The sequence below is a fragment of the Aristolochia californica genome, unplaced genomic scaffold (genome assembly GCF_029961685.1).
Source record: "Aristolochia californica isolate CCGP_79_NKW_82.1479 unplaced genomic scaffold, dmAriCali1.0.hap1 SCAF_3, whole genome shotgun sequence".
NCBI classification, from domain to species: domain Eukaryota; kingdom Viridiplantae; phylum Streptophyta; class Magnoliopsida; order Piperales; family Aristolochiaceae; genus Aristolochia; species Aristolochia californica.
This window is the reverse complement of record NW_027181992.1, coordinates 1,479,740-1,504,230: the sequence shown is the minus strand read 5'-3', so window position 1 is coordinate 1,504,230 and position 24,491 is coordinate 1,479,740. Positions and strand designations below refer to the sequence as shown.

The 24,491-nt window shown below is 37.5% G+C and overlaps 3 protein-coding genes and 1 pseudogene across 3 annotated transcripts; 2 read left to right on the top strand and 2 right to left on the bottom strand.

Moving 5' to 3' along the window:
• The first annotated feature begins 350 nt into the window (after positions 1–350).
• LOC137959730 (serine/threonine-protein kinase CTR1-like) lies at positions 351–10,485 on the top strand (annotated as a pseudogene).
• Positions 10,486–11,050: 565 nt separating this feature from the next.
• LOC137958554 (agamous-like MADS-box protein AGL62) lies at positions 11,051–11,596 on the bottom strand. The gene has a single exon (XM_068805615.1). It carries the CDS (start codon positions 11,594–11,596, stop codon positions 11,051–11,053), a length of 546 nt encoding a protein of 181 aa, XP_068661716.1.
• A 6,138-nt stretch (positions 11,597–17,734) lies between these two features.
• Positions 17,735–18,286, bottom strand: LOC137958553 (agamous-like MADS-box protein AGL62). The gene has a single exon (XM_068805614.1). It carries the CDS (start codon positions 18,284–18,286, stop codon positions 17,735–17,737), a length of 552 nt encoding a protein of 183 aa, XP_068661715.1.
• A 1,994-nt stretch (positions 18,287–20,280) lies between these two features.
• LOC137959955 (heat stress transcription factor A-3-like) lies at positions 20,281–23,952 on the top strand. Its single transcript, XM_068807385.1, has 2 exons — positions 20,281–20,993; positions 22,875–23,952. Exons 1-2 carry the CDS (start codon positions 20,346–20,348, stop codon positions 23,895–23,897), a joined length of 1,671 nt encoding a protein of 556 aa, XP_068663486.1. The 5' UTR covers positions 20,281–20,345; the 3' UTR covers positions 23,898–23,952.
• Positions 23,953–24,491: the final 539 nt, after the last annotated feature.

Below are 24,491 nucleotides of genomic sequence, written 5' to 3'. Positions count from 1 at the left end.
TAGACCTGTTTGCTCCTAGTTTAATTGCTCAAAATAGTAAAAATCGGATGAACCCTAATCGTAATGCTCCCACCTTACCACCAATTTTTACCGAGTCTGGAGAGACTAAATCTTTACACCTTCAACTAGAAAAACTCTCCGAAGAAAAGCATTGGTAGCACAAATCTCTTTTGGATTCACAGATTAATAGAGGACTTCTTTTGCCCTTTTGGAAGACGGTCAAAAGGTCTCTTCTGAAACTTTTCTCTGTTGTTGCTTCATTGGCCGGCCCCGTTTCCTTTTCGCCGTTCTGTTCATATTGATAAATCTAGCGTCCAGACCAAAAAGACACCCCATCGCGTCACCATGCTCACTGCAGCCGCTGGGCCTGGCTTTTTAATCTTTCTTTACAACAAGTAATGATTTATCCGCTCTCTGCAGTCAAGGTAAGGTGGCTCCAGCGTCGCGTGTGAAGCGGCGAGTATTCAGTCATATTCTTTCAGCTCTTCGGCTTAGAGAATATAATAATTAAGTACAAAACGCTGTGCGTGGATGCTCGGTCTTCCAATTTGCCACTTTCCCACGAAGGAAAATAGCAAGTGGTGCGTTTCGTTCAGACAGGACAAATCCCGGATTCTTCTGAATTTTGCCGCTGCGGGGTGTTGGAATTTGGAGAGGGAAATTCTCTCTCGTCAGTCTGGAGAGGCGTCGCCCGTCGTCAGTGAAGGGATTCGGTTTGCAGCTACCGGGGGGATTGGGCGGTCGTCGGATGTGATTGATTAAACGTGGAAATGGTGGAGTATTGTGTTAGGAGGGTTTCTAGGGTTCTGTAGAACCCTCGGTTTCCCCTATGGAAATGCCAGGGCGGCGATTGAGCTACTCGCTTCTTCGCCAGTTCCCGGACGAGACGCAGGCGCAGCAGACGGCCAAGTTCTTCTTGTCGGTATCGCCCGTGAAGAGTAAAGTGAACCCCGACAGAGCGCTGGATTGGCCGATCGCGCTCTCCGAAGGAGGGCCTGAACCCCGCGGCCGGATTGGGTCACTTTTCCCATCGGTTGGTTTGCAGAGGCAGTCAAGCGGCAGCAGCTTCGGGGACAGCTCTCTTTCGGGGGATTATTATCTTCCTACGCTGTCAGCAGTGGCGAATGAGGTGGAGTGCTATGGTCCGGTGCAAGATGAGGGGTTTAGAGGTGGAGGCAGAGATGGACAGTTAAATTTGGGGGTTGCCTCGGGCCCGGGTGGATCTTCGTCGTCTAAGAGCTGGGCGCAGCAAACGGAGGAAAGCTATCAGTTGCAGCTGGCGCTGGCTTTGCGCCTTTCCTCAGAGGCTACTTGTGCCGACGATCCCAACCTTTTGTATCCTGTGCTGGACGATTCAGGGGTTGGCCCGTCAGTTGCCTCCGCGGAGTCCATGTCACATCGTTTCTGGGTACGTGTCCTACTGAATTTTTGTTACCTTCATTCTGAATTTAGAAATTCTTCTTTCACTCGGTCCATTGTACTTCCTTAAGCTGTCAATCATACCGTTTACCCGGAGAAGCTTTACCATAACTGACGACATGTTTGTTGCATTGAAATTTAGTCTGTTGTTGACTATTTTTTGCCGAGAAAGTTAGTTTGGCGAAGTCCTATTGATTTAGAACTTCTGTTTGGATTTTCTGAAATTTTCAGTTTTATGTTTTAATGTATCCGGACTATCAAAAGCTGTGAAAAACTGTACTTTAAACTTTCTTTCTCAAACAGTGGCTATATGGGTGTACAACTGTTACGGTCGCTTATTTCTTTATCAACAAAGTCTGCATCATATTGTGCCCGGTGAAACATATGATACGGTGCTTCCACTTTACGGATGGGTAAAATGTTGGGCCGTTTGATGATATAGCGCCACATTTTCTTTCTCTATGGTGCTTCCACACATTCAGAAGCTTCTGTATGGTATGAGGGCTCCATTGTGTCTAACATCGTGATTTCTTCCATTTTCTATTTTGAAAACTAGTGCCGACCAACACTCCCTCTTACCCTGACTTCTGTTTGAAAATTCAATTAGGATAGAATTGTTATTGTCAAAGCCTTGTCCCAAGCATGTTAGGCCAGTCATCATTGAAGAAAAGGCTTAGTAGAATTATAATGAAGAGAAGGGGGCTGGCTGCATTAAAACAATGTGAAGAGAAGGAGAGCTGCATTAAGAAAATGTGAAGAGATGGAGAAAAGATCTTTGACAAGGGTCTGCCACATGATACTTTTGTTTGATTTCTGAATTTGCTTCTGTATGGGCGTGAGGATATCAAATATCTTAGGATGATGAATATCTCAATTCTGTTAACTCCAGTGGATTGTCTTACAACCAGTAGCTCTAGTATAATCTCCTCTGGAAAGAGGGGGGAGGGGGGGACAAAGAGTTTGTTTCCAAAGAGTCCTTGAGCAACAGGGCCTGGACAAAGAGTAGCATAACTGTCTTTTACAATGCTGCAACTACCTGCAGCCGAGGTTCTTTAAATACTGCCTGATGTTTTGTTAAATTTTGCTCTAGTGGTAGGGGTTTATTACAGGATGAGCTTGCTCAGTTACCTGTTTCATTAACCATGTTCTACTAGATTCTTTTCAACATGTCTGATTGTAGAAACTTCTTTAACTAATTTACGATTCTTCTCAATCGTTTGAAATAAATTTTGCTAGGATTTATAGGCCTCTGGGAGGAGCAGAAAATGAAATTTCTCCTTATTTTATTTTGTATAATTTGAATCCTCATTTTAAGGGTAGACTATCTAGGTAATAAGGGTGTCTGCCATCAGCATGTTTAGCACTCTTCTCCTGTTTCCTGAGTTTTGATGTCTTTTATCTCCCCCCTATTTCAGTTCTTATTCTTCAAATAGAACTCATCACTTTCTCAGAAACGAAAAAGAAAAAGCTAGATTTGTTAATAGATATGATAATTTTTTTTTCTTTTTATGTGTACATGATATATGTATATTGTCTATAGATTTACATAAAAACAAGAATTATTGTTTACTCTTAAGCATCCAAGGTACCTCTTTTTATACCCAAGAGATTAATTGTTCAAATCATAGTGGATGATGATAATCTTTATAGGGCTAATTGCATGTTGATTTAATTGTCATATCATTTGATACCAGGTAAATGGCTGCCTGTCTTATTATGACAAGGTCCCAGATGAATTTTACCTGATCCACGGAATGGATCCTTATGTCTGGACAATATGTAGTAATCCACAAGAAAATGGTCGAGTCCCTTCTCTTGAATCACTTAAAGCGGTTGATCTTCAAGAATCATCAGTTGAAGTGGTTTTGGTTGATAGGCAAGGTGATCCTAATTTAAGGGAGCTCGAAAATCAGGTAGTTAGCATCTCATGTAGCTGCATTATCACCACCCAGGTGGTGGAACAGCTTGCAAAACTTGTCTTCATTCAGATGGGGTGAGTTATCTTACTATTTACCTGCGGCATAATCTCTCTCCTAAACCATTTAACTGAGATTTTATTTGTATCTCAAGGGGTGTTGCTTCTTCTGGTGAAGCTAGTTTACTCCCACGTTGGAAAAACTGCTGTGAAATTCTGAAGGATTGTTTAGGATCTCTTGTCCTTCCCATTGGTAGCTTATCTGTTGGTCTCTGTAGCCACCGTGCTCTGCTTTTCAAAGTAAGAAAATTGTTTCTTTTAAACACATCAATGGCTTCCTCTTTCATTTAAATTGTTTGTTCATGTCCAAACTATTTTCAGATCAGCACCATGTGACGCTCAAGATACCCAGTGCCATGTTTCTCGCTGACAGTTTACTTGGTGTTTTTCTGTTATACATGTGGTAGAAATGGGCATCTTTGAAGATCATGTATTGGTAACTCCTTTCTTGCAGGTATTGGCTGACAAAATAGATTTACCGTGCCGAATTGCTAAAGGTTGCAAATATTGTCAGAGAGAGATGATGCTTCCTCCTGTCTTGTGAGATTTGCTGTGGACAGGTTTGTCCTCCCTTGGGGTTGTGTGAAGTACTTTATCTATGATACTGATCCACTATTCACGAGTACATTCTTTATGTCTCTTCCCTCTCTCTCTTTCAGTTTCTCTCTCATGCATGCAGGTAACAAGTAATATCCAATTTTTACTTTTTCTTTTTTACCACCCTTTCTGTTTCTTTATGAACATCTTTATCTATTCTCTATTTATTTATCGGAAGTAAAATCATCCTTTATGTGGCAGGGAATATTTCATTGATTTGGTTGGGAACCCAGGATTTTTATGTGAACCTGATTCACTGTTCAATGGACCGTTTTCTATCTCAATTTCTTCACCTCTGTGTCTACCAAAATTCAAGTCTGTTAAGGTCAATGAAGATTTCAGGTCTTTGGCCAAGCAATACTTCTCCGAGTTTCAATCACTAAATCTCAAATGTGATTCAACAGGTCATTACTTCTCTGATTAATCTCTATAAACCATATATTTAGCATCTTCAATGAGTTTCTTTTGGAATACTACCCTCACCTTTTTGATGTCTGTTTTTTTATGTTTTGAATTTATCTGTTCTAGGACAAGAAGATGGTTTAGATGCTTCATATCCTTGGAATTCAGAGATTAAGTGCCGAATACCTCCTGAGGAAGATTCTGAGGCTCCTGGACCTCATACTGTGAGAGATCCTGCTCGATCAAGTGAAGAACCCCAGATACAAAGGTGGCAGAATCCTTCTCAGATTGGATCATCTCAACCTCCTAATATGAAGGACTCCATCCGAGCTAGACCTATCCAGCAAACTGAGAGAAGACATATTTCTCTTTTTGCATTGTCTTCTCAAAGGGCTGGCAAAGCTAAGGATATAAGACACATGGAGAGTGGCCAAGTCCTACCAGCTAAAACAGACAGTGAATTGGCTTTTGAAATTGATGATCTGGACATACCATGGAATGATCTTGTTTTGAAAGAACGAATAGGAGCAGGTATGTATAATGCTGTGCATTCTAGAGGTATTCTTTGGGTATGTTTGATTATGGGAATTACGTGCCTTTTAAATTTTTTGATGGCAAATTTGGACTGCATGTGATATAATACCAAATTTGTATTATATACAGGTTCTTTTGGGACAGTTCATCGTGCTGATTGGCATGGTTCTGTAAGCATTCTGTAAACTTTGCTCTTAATGTTTGAGAATTTATTGTTTCTGGGTACATGATGCAAGTGACTCTTTTGTTCTTTAGGATGAGGTGACTGGATTCATGCAAAAGTTTTTTATGAAGCTTAATGATTTATTTGTTTGTTTCTTGACTCTACTCAGGTGAAGGTTAGAAATCACATTGGATTTGTTGAGTTTCATTTTCTGAACAAATACCTTTTCTTTTTTTTGAGAATAATGAGACAACGAATACCTTTCTTGATTATGTCTTATCTTTTATTTTATGTTCGATTTCTGTCTTTTACTCCTTGTAAATTCTGTCTTGGACTATGTATTTTGTTACGGATACCATAGCTAGGTTTCTCTGTATATTGTTGGTTTTCTTTATTTGCTATACTTAAAAAAAGGTATTTTTTCCTCATACAATAACATTTTCAGGAAGTTGCTGTTAAGATTCTCATGGATCAAGACATTTATGCAGAGCGATATAAAGAATTTTTGAGAGAGGTATTTACATGTCAGTTCTGCTAAGCTTTCGTCATTTTTAAGAAATGCATTTGAACTAAGCGTGTTTCATTTTGTATGGGATGAAGGTGGCCAAATCTTTTGTTTGGTGGGATATATTTGCAGCTGTAATTTCATCCATTTTTTTCAATATTAGGTTGCAATAATGAAACGGCTGAGGCATCCGAATATTGTGCTATTTATGGGTGTAGTTACACTACCACCAAACTTGTCCATTATTACAGAATACTTATCAAGGTGTGGTTGTTAAATAAATTTTCTTTAAGTTCTTTTCTTTTAATAAATCTTGAGATACCTTTACTAAGATTATTGGTTATGAAATCACAGAGGAAGTCTTTATAGGCTTTTACGTAAACCTGGTGCAAGAGAAGTCTTGGATGAGAGGCGTCGGTTAAGTATGGCTTATGATGTTGTATGTTTGTTTCTCTCTTTCTCTGTCTGTCTGGCACCTTCTCTCTCTCTATCTCTCGCTCAACCCCGGGCATAACAAGCAGTTGCAATTAAAAAATCAATATCAAGTTAGTTGTTCCATTTCCATTTAAGATTGCACATACCTGCAAATTTTCCATTTAGCACCCTCTTCTTTGCTTGGTACAGGCGGAGGGAATGAATTATCTTCATAAGCGCAATCCTCCTATCATACATCGGGATTTGAAGTCTCCAAATCTACTGGTAGACAAAAAATACACAGTAAAGGTATGATATTTCCTCACTTGAAAGAAACTGAATTTGAGTTTGTGGTCCATTTGTCTTCTGATCTATGTTTCTATTAGGTTTCTTATTTTGGGAAAGAGGGTTAATTGTAAGCTATGATCTTGAAAAAAAATTAAAGCTTGTTCATGGCTACACTAATAATTTAGTTAAACATATAAATTTCTGATGAATTAATACAAGAGCACTGAATTGAGTTTGTTGGCGTATGAGGTGAAGATGCTCTGTGCTTGAGAAACAATTTATTTGAGAAATAGACAAAACTATCCAATGATCATTTTTTTGTTCTGCCATAAATTTGTTGTTGACTTTACCTTGGGTGAGAAGTCTTAGTAGTGGAAATGGGTTAAAGATAAATTTGTCTTAAGCAGCAAATTTCTTTTCTTCTTTCCCTTTTTGAATGGTTGAGCCACAAGTTTGTGATAAGCAGAAAAAAATTGTGGTAATTTAACAGTCCCAAGTGTCCGGTACAGTGTTGTTGGTGTTGCATTTCTTTGTAAGTTGGTTCATCAATGTCATAATGGCTTTACTGTATTCTTGTGCTGATGGAGGTCATATTTTGGAAAATACCGTATGCTAAATGAAGGTTTCCAAGGAGATTTGTGGGTTTAGAGTCTAGAGGAATATGTAGTGGCTTGGAATATTGTAAACTAGCCTGTAATATTAGTAAAAAATTTGTATTCTGAAATTTCTTCAACTTGTGGAGTATCCTATCTATTTCCTATTATATTTTCCTTTTTTCTCATTCCAAAAAACATAACTTTTTCTACACTTGCTCTGAAGTTTCTTCAAGTTCTGGAGTATTTACCTGCTTGTATTTTTTGTTTATTTCAGTAAAAAAATAAAAATAAAGTCTAAACTAGCCATGTTTTACTAGGGTATTATCCTTGTCACTTTTTTGTTCAACTAATACCTCATGGAACTGGAATAAGCAAAATTATAATGCCAAACAATGGCCACCATCAAGAGGATGGAGAAAGTGTTGGGATAACCAGTCTTGTATGCAATAGATTTGTGTTTCTACTTCACCTTATTTGTTTTTGCTTGCACCATCTGATGATTTGCAATGACTGATTATCTATCCATCATTTAAAATATTGAAGCATAGATAGTCAGCAAATGGTATCTGAAATTTTTTAATTCTGTTGATTTTCTGAGATATGTGAAACATTAGTTGTTTTGCCCTTAAACAAATGATATCTTCACCAAAAGGGGAAATACGTAAACATCTTTCAGAAAGAAATTCTATCTTCATATACTGTTGAGAAGGAGAACTCATGGGGAAAAAAATCTGTTCCTTATAAGGTATTGATGAAGAATCATATGGAAGTGGATGTCTGGTCTCAATGATTATAAGGATGATGGTGAGGGTGGTGATTTTATTAGCTGTCTGTTTAATTTATGTTGTTGTCTTTCTGCTGATTGGCTTGATTTCTCTTTTCTATATTCTCATGACAATCATAGAGGACCATTTCCATCCTATCAACAATTTTTAATCTGTTATATACAGGTATGTGATTTTGGTCTGTCCCGCTCAAAACAGAGCACATATATATCCTCAAAATCAACAGCTGGAACTGTAAGTTTCTTAGATACAAATGAGAATCTTGAGTACATTTATTAGTTTCTACATTCAGTTTCATGTTCTTCTCTGATGATTTTATCTATCATTTTATTAGCCTGAGTGGATGGCACCTGAGGTTCTCCGTGAGGAGCCATCAAATGAGAAGTCTGATGTATATAGTTTTGGTGTTATCTTGTGGGAGTTGGTCACATTGCAGCAACCTTGGAGTAACTTAAATCCAATACAGGTTTGTGCTACTTTTGATGGCAGTTTTTAATCTTTGACTTTTTTATAAAAATTATTGAAATAAGGAAGAAACCTGGTTTGACCAGGTTGGTCAAACCCCTTTGTGGTCTGACTCAGCTTAAAAATAAAAATAAAAACTACATTCTTGGAAAGTTACTGGAAAACCAGTTGAAAGTGGGTAAAAAAAATAGGGAAATTAAAAAATTGATTTGGCCTTTGGCTCAGTGGTCACATGGGGGGTTTTTACTGTGACGTCTGGTGTTCAAGTCTCACCAGGGGTAATGCGGTGCGTGTGCATATGTAATCGACATTCAAAAGAAAAAAATACAAAGTGGAGCCAAAACAAGTGAAATAAAAAAAATTAAGATAGTATCAGAAGCATATTGAAAAAAAAAATGACCAAATTGAAAAGTGGTCGCTGAACTTGGTTGTACTGAAGATGCTAGCTTTTGTTTTTGACTTTTGAAACCTGCTGATTGTAGAGCTTTACCTCTATCAAAGGACACTGACTTTTAGTTAGAGATAGGTTCATCGCATAATGCTTTCTTATCTTGTCCTTTTCTTTTATTTATTCAACTGTTTGAGGTGCTTCATGTAATTAAGGATGTGAGCTTAAGGTCATTTCTTTTGACAACCGTGTCATGTATAGAATAATATTTGGATATTACATGTGTGCTGTTCAAATGCATGACGATGGTGGGGCAAGGGTTAAGTTGCCCTTCATGTCATTAGCGCCTCTGGTGAGCTTTGTTTAAAAAAAATGTACGAGTACGATCTTTTGTTGAGAATAATTGGAATTTCATTGATCAACTTGATGGAATGTAAATAATTTATTTGCAATTGAAATATTATTTTAATATCTTTGGCGTTACACAAATTTTGAAATTTTAAGAGTTGAATTGGAATATTGTATTTTTTTTTTTTTTTTATTTGCGGCTTTAGCCAGGATTCTTAAATGGAAAGAATTTGGTAAAAAATTTAGCCAGGATTTTTTTGCAACTTTAGTCAAGAATTTGGACAGATTAGATTTTTGTTGCAAACTTCTGCCGAGATTAACTTACAGACTAGTTTGTGATTAAGTAAGATATTTCTTCATCCCCAAGGCTTCTGTGTGTGTCTACACTTAAATCATTTTGAGTATCCAATTACTCATTATGTGATTCTCAAATGGATTGCGTGTGCAAATGACTGTCAGGATAGGATTCACCTATGGGGCAAGATGAAATGTGACAATTAAAAAGGTTGGGTAGTTAGGTGTTTAATTTTTTGTTTTCTTCTTGCAGGTGATCGCTGCCGTCGGTGGTAAGAATAGACGGCTTGAAATTCCAAGTAGTGTCAATCCTCAAGTGGCAGCTATGATTGATTCTTGTTGGGTTAAGTATGTTAATTAACTAATCTGAAGTTTTTTTATCTGATTCATCTCCTTTTACCCTTTTTTTATTTGGGCTGCTAAGATATTTAGCTGCTCGATGGGTTTTAGATAAGATCCCACGGAGTTTGAACATTGGTCGTCTTCTTGGTTTGCTGAGGCCCGAGAACTCAGGTTTGATAACAGTCATGTTGAGTTTTCCTTAGGTATCAATGGGCTGCCTGGACCAGTATGTGCACTGACCAATAAAGTGATTGCAGTTGAAAGATTTGTTTTGAAAGAAAAAAAGTTAAAAAGTTTTCTGAACTTATTTAAGGGTGGGTTCATGTGGTCATGGCAAAGCTTGCCAGAAATTAGCTGGGTCAGCGTAGGGATACACTCTTGGCTTGTGTTCTCAAACAATTAAATAATCTATACTGCAGTGAGCCCTGGAAGCGGCCTTCGTTTGCTGATATAATGGAATCCCTGAAGGAGTTAATGAAGTCCCCTACATCTCAATCAGTTGGGTGAGAGATGTGATGACTTACAAGAAGGAGAAAATAGCTGATTACAGGAGAGATTTGGTGGGTGCTTTGATGCGATTCATTGGTGATCTCATTGATGGCACAAGTCCATGGCTCTGCTTTTCTTAGGTAATCTTTTTAAGTGTCTAATTCTCAACCACATGCGATCCTTGCATCTTGTCATGATATCTCTCCCGGACTTTTTATCAGATTATATTACGCCGTTCATTCAAAGAATACACAATTTTAACGCGTACTTGCGATGCTTGATCAAATGACACACAGAGATGAAGAAGCTTTTTGATCATGTAAAACTCACTGTTCCGGTAAATGTATATGTTCTTTTTTTATATTCTTTTTCCTTTCCTTTCTAACCCCAAATATTTTTTGTATGTATTGTCAGAATATGTAAATTATATGACCAAACCATTTGTAAAAGTGGGTTTTTGTTGATAGCAAGAACTGTTTCTTTGTTTAGTGTAGAATTTGAAACACCGAATAATTGTAATTGTTCATTTATCTTTTGCGACTCGTGGTTCCTTCTTTCTCTTCTTTTCCACTAGGGACTACCTTCAGACTAAATAGAGTTTAACTTACGGATGATATTGTTGTCTCCGCGCTCGTCCGTATTAAAACTCTAGAACTGCAAAGGTCGTAGTCCCTTGTGTTGTGTTGCAGGTCTTGTCCGAGATTCTTCGTTCAAACTCCGAAGCCACTCAAACGGAAGTGCGTAAGTTCTGTCAGTAATCGGTGAGCTGCTGTTTTTGTATTGGCATTACCATCAGATGTCTGGTATTTAGGCGAATCGTAGAAATCGTTAAACCAATACCTATTTACGACGTGCTTGTTCAATGCAACTCATCACAACACCATCATTCAATTGGATCAAATGAGTTAAATTCATGATATCAGAAAAATATTTTCTTAAAAAAAAAAAAATCTGCTCAAACCTCTACAGACCAACTCATCCTCCAGCACTTACCACAATCAATGAGTTTTTTTTTTTTTTTTTTTTGTTTTTGTCGCAAATCTACTTTAAACTAGTTTAAAGTAATTCTCCACCAAAGCCGAATTGGCCCTCGAAAGCTCCTCCGCACGGTTCAGGACGTTGTCTCTGAGCTTCTCAAGAGACATCTTGAACTCCTCGAGTTCATGCAACCCACGTCCCCTGACATCGACCTCCCACCAGGACTCTTGGCCGCCACTCGCGGCCGCTGGTTTCCCTCTCTCTTGCAGCACCTCCTTCTTCTTCTTCTCCGTCTCCACTTGCTCCATCAGATCACAGCAATGTCGGCTGAGCTCCTCCGTCATGGGACCCAACTGGGGAATCTCCGTCCCAGCGTTATGTCCACGGAGGAACCGCTCGATTACGGAGTCTACGGAAGGGTGGCCAAACGTGAAGATTTTTCCTGCTGGAGAGAAAACGATGATGGCAACCTGGGCGTTGCACAGAAGGCAGAGTTCCGCAGCCTTCTTAAAGAGGCCGGAGCGACGTTTGGAGAAGCAGACTTGGCGGGCGTCCGGATTCTCTATCTTCTTTATATCGATCTTCTGACGTCCCATACTAGGTTTCTTCACCATCTTTCGAGAGCAGAACAAACTGAAGTCAGAGGGAGACACGAGTGTCTGTGTGTGAGAGCGGTGACGAGGGAGGCTGAGTTTCCTGGAACAGAGGCAAGGCTATTTTGATGTTGCGAGTGATGTTGACGCCGCCGTTTCTGCTGCGGGATGCCACCCGCATGTGCGCATCGTCGAAATTCAATTAGTGAGGATGCAATGACACCCGGCTGTGGAAGAACCTCGAACGGTCTCCTTCTCCGTCATCAGCAACTCGGACCTAGTTCCAAACAGAGCAACATCTTTCCCGCAGCACAGACAGCTGGTTTCTGATTTATTTCCTCGTTAATGATGGTTCCACGCTGTTCGTTGCCATATTTCTGCTGATTGATTCAGCTCGATCAAAGGATCATTGCCAGATTGGTTTATTTCAAGAAGTTTTCTCTTCCCGCTGGCATCTTCCGAAAACAGCAAGCCATAGAAATTATCTGATTTCGGAAAGTCCTTTCTGGCTCCCGTCTCGGCTCTGGACTTTGCTGATTTATCTTCCGAAACTTACGGATTTAACACATTACAGATATTGCCGGTTACGGATTGCAATTTCCATCAGCATTGATCTTATTTTCCGAAGTCTCCTCCATTACTGAAAATTCTCTGGATCGTCTCCATCGCTCGTTAATGCCGGCTATGCGCTCTGTTTGTTGTCGCTGCCGAAGAAGAAGAAGACGACTCCCATTAAATTTTTCCTAAGTTAGGAAAATTTAATCTAGCGACCGGCCCACGCCTGTTACAGACCCAAGGTATATATATTATCCTTGCCGAGTTTTTTTCTGGACAGTTTCCGCCGAGAGTTCGGCATCGGGGAAGAAGAAGCACTGTTGAAGAATTATATGTTTCCTAAAGTTAGGAAACTGATTAAATCCGGGTCGCGTGTCCGCCGAGCAACCCGGACCGGCCGAGTTCCCGTCAACCCAGCGAATCCGCCGACCCGAGGGAACTTACTGGTTCTGATCATGACCGAGTCAACTCGGACCAACTCGGTCCGTTCAACTCGGGTCCTGGTTAACCTGACTTGGGCCACTTATGTTTATGCCTCCGTATATGTATCCAAGCCCCAAACTTTATACATATTTCTTCTGTATATATATCCAAGCCCCAAACTTTATACATATTTCTTTCACAGACTGAGATATATTGATTTACTATTTGACTCGACACGACACAGTACTTTTTTTATGGCTGGATTATTATTTTAAAGTATTGACGGATTATTTTAGTACAAATATTGATATTTGCATTGTATTTTGTTTTCATGGGTAATTTTTACAAGGATTATTTTGGTTCTTGTTATATGGGCTCAGACCCATTGCAACTACTGCTATTATGTCTCTTTGGATGAGACATTATTATGGAAGAAAAGATGGTCTCAGTATCTATGGATCCACTAATCCCGTGAATTGAAATTTATTACTCCTACTACTTAAGAATCATTGTATTGTGGAAATACACAGTGATGGAGGAGTTTTTTATTACACTTATGAACAGTGTATAAACCCACTATCTACATTAATAGGAGTGACACTATCTACAAAAGATAAGAGTGTGTCGAACATCCAGCACGAGTTATTTGACTAAATTATGCAGCAATGTCATACGACTTGAAGTGATTTTACTTTCACTTTTCTTATGCCAGCTGGACCTCATGAACGAGAGCGTCAGTGTGAGGGGGAGTGTTGGAAGATACGAAGGACTGTTATTTTATACGAAAAGATTATTTACATCATTTTGAGTAAGCTATGATGTTTTCTCACCCCACCTTGAGGGGGAGTATTGGAATATGGGCCCAAGCCCACACCACCAAGGAAAGCCTACATATCCAAGTGTGTTAGAAGATGAGATCAAACCTATAAAACCAAAGAATGCTTACACATCTAAGAGATGTAGAAGACGGGCTCAAGACCCACAGATCATGGAGAAGGTACATAGGCCCATACAATGATGGCAGCATGGTAAATAAAAGGTTATCTCATAAAGATGACATTAATGTAATTAGGTTAAAGTTCTAGGGCTAAAACCCTAAACCCTAAGTTCAGGGGTATTATTATAATATAGTAATTTCATTAATATATAAATAAAGTTTCATAGGAGGGTTAGGACATAAGTCCATAATCCATTCTTCATTTGGTTTTCTCCCAATTTTTCTCTTTTTTATCCATAAGCTAAATCTATGAAGTCCTGAAAATCAACAAGAGGAAAGCATTAATTTCCGGTATTTAAGAAACTCACCATTCATGGTTTCTTCCTAAAACGGGGAAAGTTAAATTAGTAGACTAAGAGTTTGCTTGATTTAATTTTTTTATTAAATTTTTTTTTTCCCAATAAGGATTTAAGGACCGAAGTTTCCGATATGAGACGAAGCATATTTTTTATAAAATAGTTTATACTTATTTTCCTCAATTTTTACTTTAATTATATTTTAATTCATTTTAAAATTTTAAATACATATTTTAATTTTTTTCCTTTACTCTTCTCCTCTTCTTGCTATTTGTCTTTCAACTCTTATTTATTTTTCTTTTCCTTTTTCCCTTTCCTCTAATTTTTTTCGTTTTTCTTTTTTTTATTCTCCCATTTTTCCTTTTTTTGCTTCCCTTTTTTATTTATATTTTTATAAAATAGTTTATATTTATTTTTCTCATTTTCATTTTAATTTTAATTTTCATTTTAATTCATTTTAAAATTTTAAATACATATTTTAATTTTTTTCCTTTACTCTTCTCCTCTTCTTGCTATTTGTCTTTCAACTCTTATTTATTTTTCTTTTCCTTTTCTCTTTCCTCTATTTTTTTTCGTTTTTCTTTTTTTTTATTCTCCCATTTTTCCTTTTTTTGCTTCCCTTTTTTATTTATATTTTTATAAAATAGTTTATATTTATTTTCCTTATTTTCATTTTAATTTTAATTTTAATTCATTTTAAAATTTTAAATACATATTTTATTTTTTTCCTTTACTCTTCTCCTCTTCTTGCTATTTGTCTTTCAACTCTTATTTATTTTTCTTTTCCTTTTCTCTTTCCTCTATTTTTTTTCGTTTTTCTTTTTTTTTATTCTCCCATTTTCCCTTTTTTTGCTTCCCTTTTTTATTTATATTTTTATAAAATAGTTTATATTTATTTTCCTTATTTTAATTTTAATTTTAATTTTAATTCATTTTAAAATTTTAAATACATATTTTATTTTTTTCCTTTACTCTTCTCCTCTTCTTGCTATTTGTCTTTCAACTCTTATTTATTTTTCTTTTCCTTTTCTCTTTCCTCTATTTTTTTTCGTTTTTCTTTTTTTTTATTCTCCCATTTTCCCTTTTTTTGCTTCCCTTTTTTATTTATATTTTTATAAAATAGTTTATATTTATTTTCCTTATTTTCATTTTAATTTTAATTTTAATTCATTTTAAAATTTTAAATACATATTTTATTTTTTTCCTTTACTCTTCTCCTCTTCTTGCTATTTGTCTTTCAACTCTTATTTATTTTTCTTTTCCTTTTTCCCTTTCCTCTATTTTTTTTCGTTTTTCTTTTTTTTTATTCTCCCATTTTCCCTTTTTTTGCTTCCCTTTTTTATTTATATTTTTATAAAATAGTTTATATTTATTTTCCTTATTTTCATTTTAATTTTAATTTTAATTCATTTTAAAATTTTAAATACGTATTTTATTTTTTTCCTTTACTCTTCTCCTCTTCTTGCTATTTGTCTTACAACTCTTATTTATTTTTCTTTTCCTTTTTCCCTTTCCTCTTTTTTTTTTCGTTTTTCTTTTTTTATTCTCCGATTTTCCCTTTTTTTGCTTCCCTTTTTTATTTATATTTTTATAAAATAGTTTATATATATTTTCCTCATTTTCATTGTAATTTTAATTTTAATTCATTTTAAAACTTTAAATATATATATATATTTATATTTAATTTTTAATTTTTTTCCTTCACTCTTCTCTTCTTCATGCTATTTGTTTCCTTTTTCCTTTTGTCTTTCAAATCTTATTTATTTTTATTTTATTTTTCTCTCTCTCCTTTTTTTTCATTTTCCTTTTTTTTATTTTTTTCTTCCCTTATTTTTTCTTTATATTTTTATAAAATAGTTTTTTTATTTTCCTTATATTTCACTTTAATTATATTTATACTATATTTGTACTTTATTTAAAAATTTTAAAAATTTATTAAATTTTTTAATTTTTTCCTTCTTTCTTCTCCTCTTTTTGCTATTTGTTTTTATTTTCAAACTCTTATTTATTTTTCTTTTCTTTTTTCTCTCTCCTCCTTTTTTTCCTTTTTTACCCTTTTTTATTTTATTTTTATAAAATAGTTTATATTTATTTCCTCAACTTTCACATTAATTAAATTTTTTATTTATTTTAAAATTTTAGATATATATTTTTATTTTTTATTTTTTCCTTCGTTGTTCTCTTTTTCTTGCTATTTGTTTCCTTTTCATTTTGTCTTTCAACTCTTATTAATTTTTATTTTTATTTTCCCTCTCTTCCATTTTATTTTCCTTTTTTTTCCTTATTCTCCCATTTTTTCCTTTTTTTCTTCCCTTATTTTTTTCCCCTTCGTTTTTCTTTTCTTTTTTTCATAATCACTTCACGAGAAGTTTATTAGTCTCACATAGGTTAAAAGAAAGAGAATGACTGTAGAAGCCTAACTAGAAGGAAGGTAAAACGTGTTTACTTAGATGGGGTGAATCAGTGATGAGTTTTTGTTGAACGAGTCGAAACTCGGAGACATCCCGTCCCATTCCTGGCTCCTGCTTGTTGGGTATTGTTAGGTTAACAAACCGGCTTGCGAACTTTCGAACCGATCCTTGGTTTGGTTAAGTTCAATTTGATTACTTAAATGAGCCTCATTTGGATCTCGAACTCATTCGGTTTGAGATCCAAAGAAATTGTATTAAATTGAACCAGAACCGAGTCGAGCTCAAACTGCTCGTGAATCAGCTCGATTCGATGCTACCCCTACCAATAACGTACGATAGACAAAAATTCTATTTTCCTTTGACCAGATTATTGACTTAAACATGGCTAATTCTGCCCATGAAGAAGCTGGGCCCACCTGCTAGTTTGCCGTGGTTGCTTGCGGGTTTTGCAAATTTGGCAACTTATACGACCATACCTTTCATCGATTTATCCATGTATGAATTATTGATTTTATAATTTTATTTTTAAATTTTAAACAAAAACACCTTTACATAAGAAACATTTTTATTATATGAATTACTACACTAGACATTAAATTGCCTAAATGCGAAATTAACATGAGAATAGTATGAATTGCATAATTTTAACTAATATATTATCATTATACACAAAATATTCTCATAATATATACATAATTAAAAAAATTATAATATTATACATAATATTTAATTTCATGCATTTAATGATATGTAAAAAAGTATACAAATACAAGTAATAAAATATATTACCTTTTAAACAAACGAAAGCAAAGTGGCCTAAAGGTCACAGGCGCCATATTTGGTTCCAGCGTTCGTGTTGGCGCAAAATAATATTGAGAACCGAGTCAGATCGGACCTCTCTCGGGCCGCTTCAGCAAGTTTAGTCAACTGAAAGTCTGGAACCACCTTGTTTTTTTATTTACACCGAGTCGCCCCAGCTTGCAATTCGGTTTCCGAGTTAAAACGGTAAGACGATTCAACCAGAAACAACTCGGACCATATTTATAAAAAAAACCTCATGATTTTAATTTTTATGTTTCTGGGCGATGTCACGCCAGCGAACCTTTTGGAATGGTCAACGGCGCTGGATCCGATGCCTGAGATGTGTAAAACTTTCGGGGCCAGTACAAAACATATTCCATTTATCTTTCGGAATGGTCGCCTGGCACCGGCGTTCCTTACGACGTCGACGCCGGCGAACCTTTCGGAATGGTCGCCGGCGTCGGCGCTGCTTCTTTCTCCAAAGATGAAGGGGGGAAATGAAGTTGCCCGGGCAATAATCACTTGAAAACGAAAAAAATTACCGAACGATGAAGGGGGAAAATAACATCTGAAACCCAAAAACAGTAAAAAGAAAAAAAATCTGCTTAAACCTCTAAAGACTTACTCATCCTGCAGCAATTACCACAATCAATGGTTTTTTTGTCTCAAATCTCTTTTAAAGTAGCCTAAAATAATTCTCCACCAAAGCTGAATTGGCCCTCGAAAGCTCGTTCGCACGGTTCTGGACGTTGTCTCTGAGCTTCTCAAGAGACATCTTGAACTCCTCGAGTTCATGCAACCCACGTCCCTTGACATCGACCTCCCACCAGAACTCTTGGCCGCCACTCGCAGCCGCTCGTCTCCTTCTCTCCTGCAGCACCTCCTTCTTCCTCTTCTCCGTCTCCACTTGCTGCATCAGATCACAACAATGTCGGCTGAACTCCTGCGTCATGGGACCCAACTGGGGAATCTCCGTCCCAGAGTTATATCCACCGAGGAACCGCTCGATTACGGAGTCTACGGAAGGGTGGCCAAACGTGAAGATTTTTCCAGCTGGAGAGAAAATGATAATGGCAACCTGGGCGTTGCACAGAAGGCAGAGTTCCGCAGCCTTCTTAAAGAGGCCGGAGCGACGTTTGGAGAAGCAGACTTGGCGGGCGTCCGGATTCTCTATCTTCTTTATGTCGATCTTCTGACGTCCCATACTGGGTTTCTTCACCATATTCATATTCGAGAGCAGAACACAACGCAGTGAGAGGGAGACAAGAGAGAGTGTGTGAGAGAGAAGAAAGCAACAATTTCCGGTATTTAAGAAACTCACCCATCGTGGTTTCTTCCTAAAACAAGAAAGTTAAATTAATAGACTAAGATTTTGCAATGATTGTAATTTTTTATTGAAAATTTCTATTTCCTTACAAGGATTTAAAGATCCAAGTTTCCGATACGAGACGAAGCAATTTTTTATTTTTTTTCCCTCACGTGCAGTAGGAACTCTAGTGTAGCGAACTCTAGTGTAGCGACTTGCTGAGCCGACACCGTCAATTTTATGATGGACAAAAATTTTATTTTCTTTTGACCAGATCTTTGACTTACACATCACTAATTCTGCCGATGAAGAAGCTGGCACCATCTGGCTCGTTCGTTCCTTGGGCCCACCTGCTCGTTTTCCGTGGTTGCTTGCCGGTTTTGCAAATTTGGCACCTTTCATCGATCTATCCATATATCAATTATTGATTTTATAATTATTTTTTAAAGTTTTAAACAAAAACACCTTTATGTAATAAACAATTTGATTATTCCTGAAATAGAAAGTTAAATTAATGGACATGTAACACGTGGTTTGAATTATCTCGCCGCCATGTTGACCGGATTTTTCAATTTTTTGTTACTATAAAACGATCTCTAAGTTTAGAAATTTCGAAAATATAGTGTTTAATCCACTTGAGCAGATCGAATATCTCTTCTTCGTAGATTGCGTGGGCCCACCCTTCTTCCTTCATTTCTTTCTCAAAAATACCCCCGCTCACTTTATTATTCCTAGTTCGAGTCGGTCAGAGTCCTAAGCCTATTTTAAAATGATTAAGCCTATTTACCTATTATTAAATTCAAATATTTGTACTCATTAATAAATAAGACAACCTTTCTCCTCCTAAAAGAGACATGAGGGGCGGAGGCGGTTCAGGTCGGCAACAGGCACTCTTCTATGTGGGTCCCAAAAATCTTAATTTTTCCTCTGACCAACTGCATTACGTATTGAACCTTGATTGAAGACTCCACTAATCTTTTCAATAAACGAGCTGTCACTTTCTGCCTGCTCCATGCCAGTCATGCCAATTTGGCAACTTGCTGCACCAATACTGTCAGATGTGACTTAGACGCCGCGTGATGAACTCCTTAAATACTATGTCCTTACTTAGTTGCTAAGTATGTCTTACGGCAAATTTCATGAGACTAACTGAGCAGAAATGCCCGAAAGTCAAAAAAGTTTAGCGATTGTTTAGGAAGCTACGTGGCGCGTTTCTATTGTACGCTTTCTAGTTGCTGAACGCGGGGTCGTGCAACCAATGGACAAAATTCAGATGGTAGCCCTTGGGACACGATGTCAATGTGATTCAACCGGTCGGGGAACCGAACCGGTTCGAGTTTATGAAATATTATAGTTTTCATGATTTGGTTAATTATAATATTAATTTATTTGTTAACTCAATTTAGATTTTCCAGCCATTTTTAAGAATCTAAAACTATTATTTTTATATGTTTAAACATATTTTATATAGTTTTAAAGTAGAGTAAAGGGCAAGTAAGTAGACTTCAAGATCAGTTTGGACCTAATAATAACCCAAATAATTGATACCCCGGTTCGGTTCAGCCGGTATCACCTTGGTTCTCCTCAGTGTGGTGGTCTAGGTCCCACGTGGGGACCTTTCTTTGTCTCTTTCTGTTAACAAAACATCTCCTCTGCGACTGTCGGACTGTTGAAACAAGGGCCCGCCAAATAGCTGTACCCTGTTTCTCAACCGCTGTTTCCCCTCTCTACGAACGTATCAACCGACTTTCACTCCAAGTCCCAGTCGTCTCCTTCCTCGAACCTCTCTCGTTGGTCTACAATAAAATATCCTCTCAAATCCTAGCAGATATTTTCCTACCAAAGGCGGCAAAATTGATGCAGATATATTCCCCCCTCGCTCACTGACCTGTTCTCCATTGTCCCTGTCTGTTGTTATCAGTTACAAAGCGAAACACCGGACATTCCTTCCCTTCTCCTCTTCTTTAATCTTTGCCTTACTATGGATCCCAGGGATAAACCCCATTTTTCTCCCCCGCGTTCTATTCAATCTTCTCAAGGTTTTCCTGTAAATGAGGAGCCTTTGGGCTCTTTGCCGATGCGCAACATCGAGGCGTTCTCTTCTGTGACGGATGTTAAAGTCGAACCTTTGGAAGAGGGCCCGCATTTTTCTGGGAGTAAATGGTTCGGATCTTCTATAGAGATTGAGTCATTATCTGGTCTGCACTCTTCTACGGGTGGATTGTTTGAGGAGAGTTTCACGGGTGTTACTTTTTCAGCCTCGAGCCCGAGGACCTCTGCTTCGCTGGCTCATGAGGCGGGAGGTGGGCCTTCTGGGGAGGGGCTATCGGCTGTCATAATGTCGTCTTTGTCCTCTCTGTCTCCACAGGTTTTGCCTGAGGTGGAGACAGGTGATAGTACAAGTCCGGTGCCTCAGCCTCTTGAAGCTCTGCAAAGGGTTCCTATCCCTCCGTTTCTTTCCAAGACTTATGATTTGGTGGATGACCCTGCGATGGATTCTATCATTGCGTGGAGTGCTAGAGGAGCGAGCTTTGTGGTATGGGACCCTGTGGAGTTTGCCAGAACCATTCTTCCTCGGCATTTCAAGCACAACAATTTCTCCAGTTTTGTTCGGCAACTAAATACATATGTGGGTATTTCAAAATCGTTCTCTGTAATGGCTGATGTAAACTGTTTTTAGTTGTTTGTTCTTTTCTCTTTTCATTTGTTGCCATGATTCTGCTTGTTTTCTCTTGGTAATTGCGCTCGGACTTGATCGAGACGTTATTCTGTAGATTGCTGAAGAGGCTTATGTAATATCACGATGTATCATGTAAGAATTCTGGAATATGAAGAATATGCGATCGTATCCTTTTTTCTCTTCCATATTCTTGGGTAGACAATTTAATTTGGATGACTTTTTCTTTTTGTGGTAGTTTGCTTAAGAGCCGCTTGATTGATCTAACACATGTATTATTGGCTGAAGACTTATTAATTTTAGCCCTTTTTTGCTGGAAATGTTTCTGGGATTGGTTTGGTAGTGGCCAGCTTTAGCGATCATGCAGGCTACAGGATTCATACGTGTATTCTTGGACTGCTAGAGTATCCTTTTGCATCCTCTGGTAAACCGGCTTTTGGGATGGACACCTGCACTCGTGTTTCATTGATATTTGTAATTAGAAAGTTAGATTTCGAGGTTCAGGTGGTTGTTAACATTTACCATGCGATGAGAATTTCACATCATTAGGTGAACATATGTATTGGTTTTAGATATTAAATGCTTGGAAGGCCTCCATATGTGTGTACCTTGTGGTGACTAGAACTTCTTGTACTTCTGGATTTGTGGCCTGGGTATTGAAGTTATTGGGAGAGTAAGTTTGACTGCTGTGAGATCCAAAAGGACTAGAATGGAGCTTTTGCTATATTATGAGCTATGTTCGTGATTTTATCTATTTACACCTCATCTCCCCCTATGGAACGGCTTTTGTACTTGGAATGGAACTTTAGACTAACTACTGCCGGAACAGAATTAGGAAGCACAACACGCTTTTGCAGGATCTCATGGTCTAAATCAAGAATTTTTTTGTTGATTTTTGAAGTTCAGATCATTGATTTCTTTTTGATTGTTTGTTTTTTCTGCACTCTACCCTACTTTGTGTGAATTTTGGAATTTGGTGTTCTGATTTGATTCTTAGTTTGTTAATTTCATCAATATGAATGCTCTGTTGGGCAATAGAACATCTTGCTGTTTCATTTTGTAAAGTTCTTTGGAGGTTAAGTTGTTTAGGAGAATAAAAAATGTAAAGTTGCTTAGTAAGCATCCAGGATCAAGGCCAGGCTTGTATTGGACAAAATTTCAAGTCATACTTTTGTATGGATTTCCAATTTATTTGTCTGGGCTACGCTGAGCTGCATTTCTTATAGTTGTTAAACTCTTTTGTTTCCTTCTTAGTGACTTGATCATACCATTGTAAAAAGAAAATCATCATAGTAACGGAACTGGAGTTAGTAATGTGTTAGTATTACTCCTTTTCTTTTATTTTTCTCACATGTAATTGTTGCCTTCGAATTTTAAAAGTTTGTACTTGTATGATTAAGAACTGTTCTCTTTTTTTCTTATGCAACTCGTTCTGCCTTACCTTTACTTTGAGGCCTACAGAAGCAGCCTTGTAGACCTATTAAGTTACTAGCCTGGATGGTGAGCTCTTTCTTGGAATACATCCACAAAGAAAGAAAATCCCTCTCCTCTGATCTTGTTACCCATTAGCAGGATGGGTATCTCCTTCTTTAGCAGGTAGAGATATTATCAAGAATTGCTCTGCATTTCCAAACTTTTGAGTATTAATGGCTATTTATTTTCCTAATTTCTGTACTTTATTTTGTAATATTTGCCCCTGTACAGATTTTATTTGTTTTCCTAGGGGCCAAAACTTGTTCGTCTGTGTGGCTATGAGAATATTTCATGCTTTTATGTTTCATATCTCATTTACATTCCCTTTTTTACTAAAATTTCCGTTTTAATGTTTTTCAGGGGTTTTTTAAGATTGACACTGATCGATGGGAGTTTGCAAATGAAGATTTCCTGCGAGGGCGAAGAAATTTGTTGAGAAACATTCACAGGCGAAAATCACCTCAAGTGCAGCATGTTGGACTCCATATTGAGCCTTATACTGAAGCAGGGAAGGTGGGATCTGAGATAGAAAAACTGAGGAAAGAAAGGAGCTCACTAATGCAAGAGGTCATTGAACTGCAGGAGGAGCACATGAAGACTCTCCACGAAGTGGGTACAATGACGGAGCGACTTGAAACAGCAGAACAGAAACAAAAACAGATGGTTTCCTTTCTTGCAAAAGTTCTTCAAAACCCTGTTTTCATATCCTATCTACAGGCTCAGAGTGAAAGAAAAAACATTGCTTCAAGGGTGAAAAGGAAGTTTGTCAAGCAACAGCAAGTGACTCAAAGTACCTCAGACCAATCCAAGGAGGGGCAGATTGTGAGGTACAAAACAAGTTGGAGTGGTTCCATTGGTCCTATGGGTGAAATGCAGGACATAGAAACTGAAACAGGTGAGCAAGATTCAGGATATCTTTTGCAGGATTTAGTTGGAAGACTGAAGCTTGGAACACAAGGCCAGATGGGGGAAGTGTCATCCGAAGTTATGCCATATCTTGGGGAAACTGTGGGTCAGATTGGAGCAGGGTCATCCAGCTCTGTGGACCCTAGTAGCTCCAGTGGTAGAGAGTATTTTTTTTATTTTCCTGAGGATTTGTCTCCAGTCAAAATGCCTTCACCAATGTTCTCCCCAGCAGCTGAGAACCTTGTTAAACCAGAAGAGACTTGGGGAATGGGTTTGGAGACTGGTTCAAGTCAACCAAGTTCGAGCCAGGATGTGTGGGGCAATCCTTTCAGCTATGAATTTGAAGAACCCCTGTGGAACCTCGGTTCCCAGCGAGTGGATGAAGGTTTGGCTATTGATAAATGGATGGGCGAGGAACCCTTTTTGGATGATGCAGAATGGTCAAACGAGGATAGTTCTAAAGATAACAGACCTTAAGGCCTCCTCTGACTATCATTTGCTTTACTAGCTCTTATAGGGTTACTATTCATGAAGTTCCATTGGTTTGGGATACATTATGATTATAATGAGAGATCCTCTTTTACAAGTCTCTACAAAATTCACCTCTTTCGTATGTTTTACTGATGATTTTCTTCATGATTCTTTGTGTGATTTTTTTTTTCTCTGCCTCATTGGCGAGGCATTGTAATTTATTGGCCCTTTTTTTTTTTTTTTGTATTAACCGTACTGGGAGAAGAACTGCTGTTCTTGTTTTTCTTCTAACGGACAGCAGGCCCTGTAAATATGTTTATGCTACTTTCAGCATTTTTAGGAGGGAGGGGGGTGAATCCATTGCACTTCTAATTATATATATATTATTATTATTATTCATAATGGAGTTTGTGCAGCCTCTATAGTGACCTCAAATCATTTGTTTATAGCAATAAACACACAAAAAACGTAAGTAACTTAAAACAAGGGACTTTTACCCAAATACCAAATTTAAAATTTTTATTTAACTAAATAAACTACCGGATTTTAACATTTGAAATCCATGTGGGATTGGTCAACATCCCACATGAGCGAAGCTTC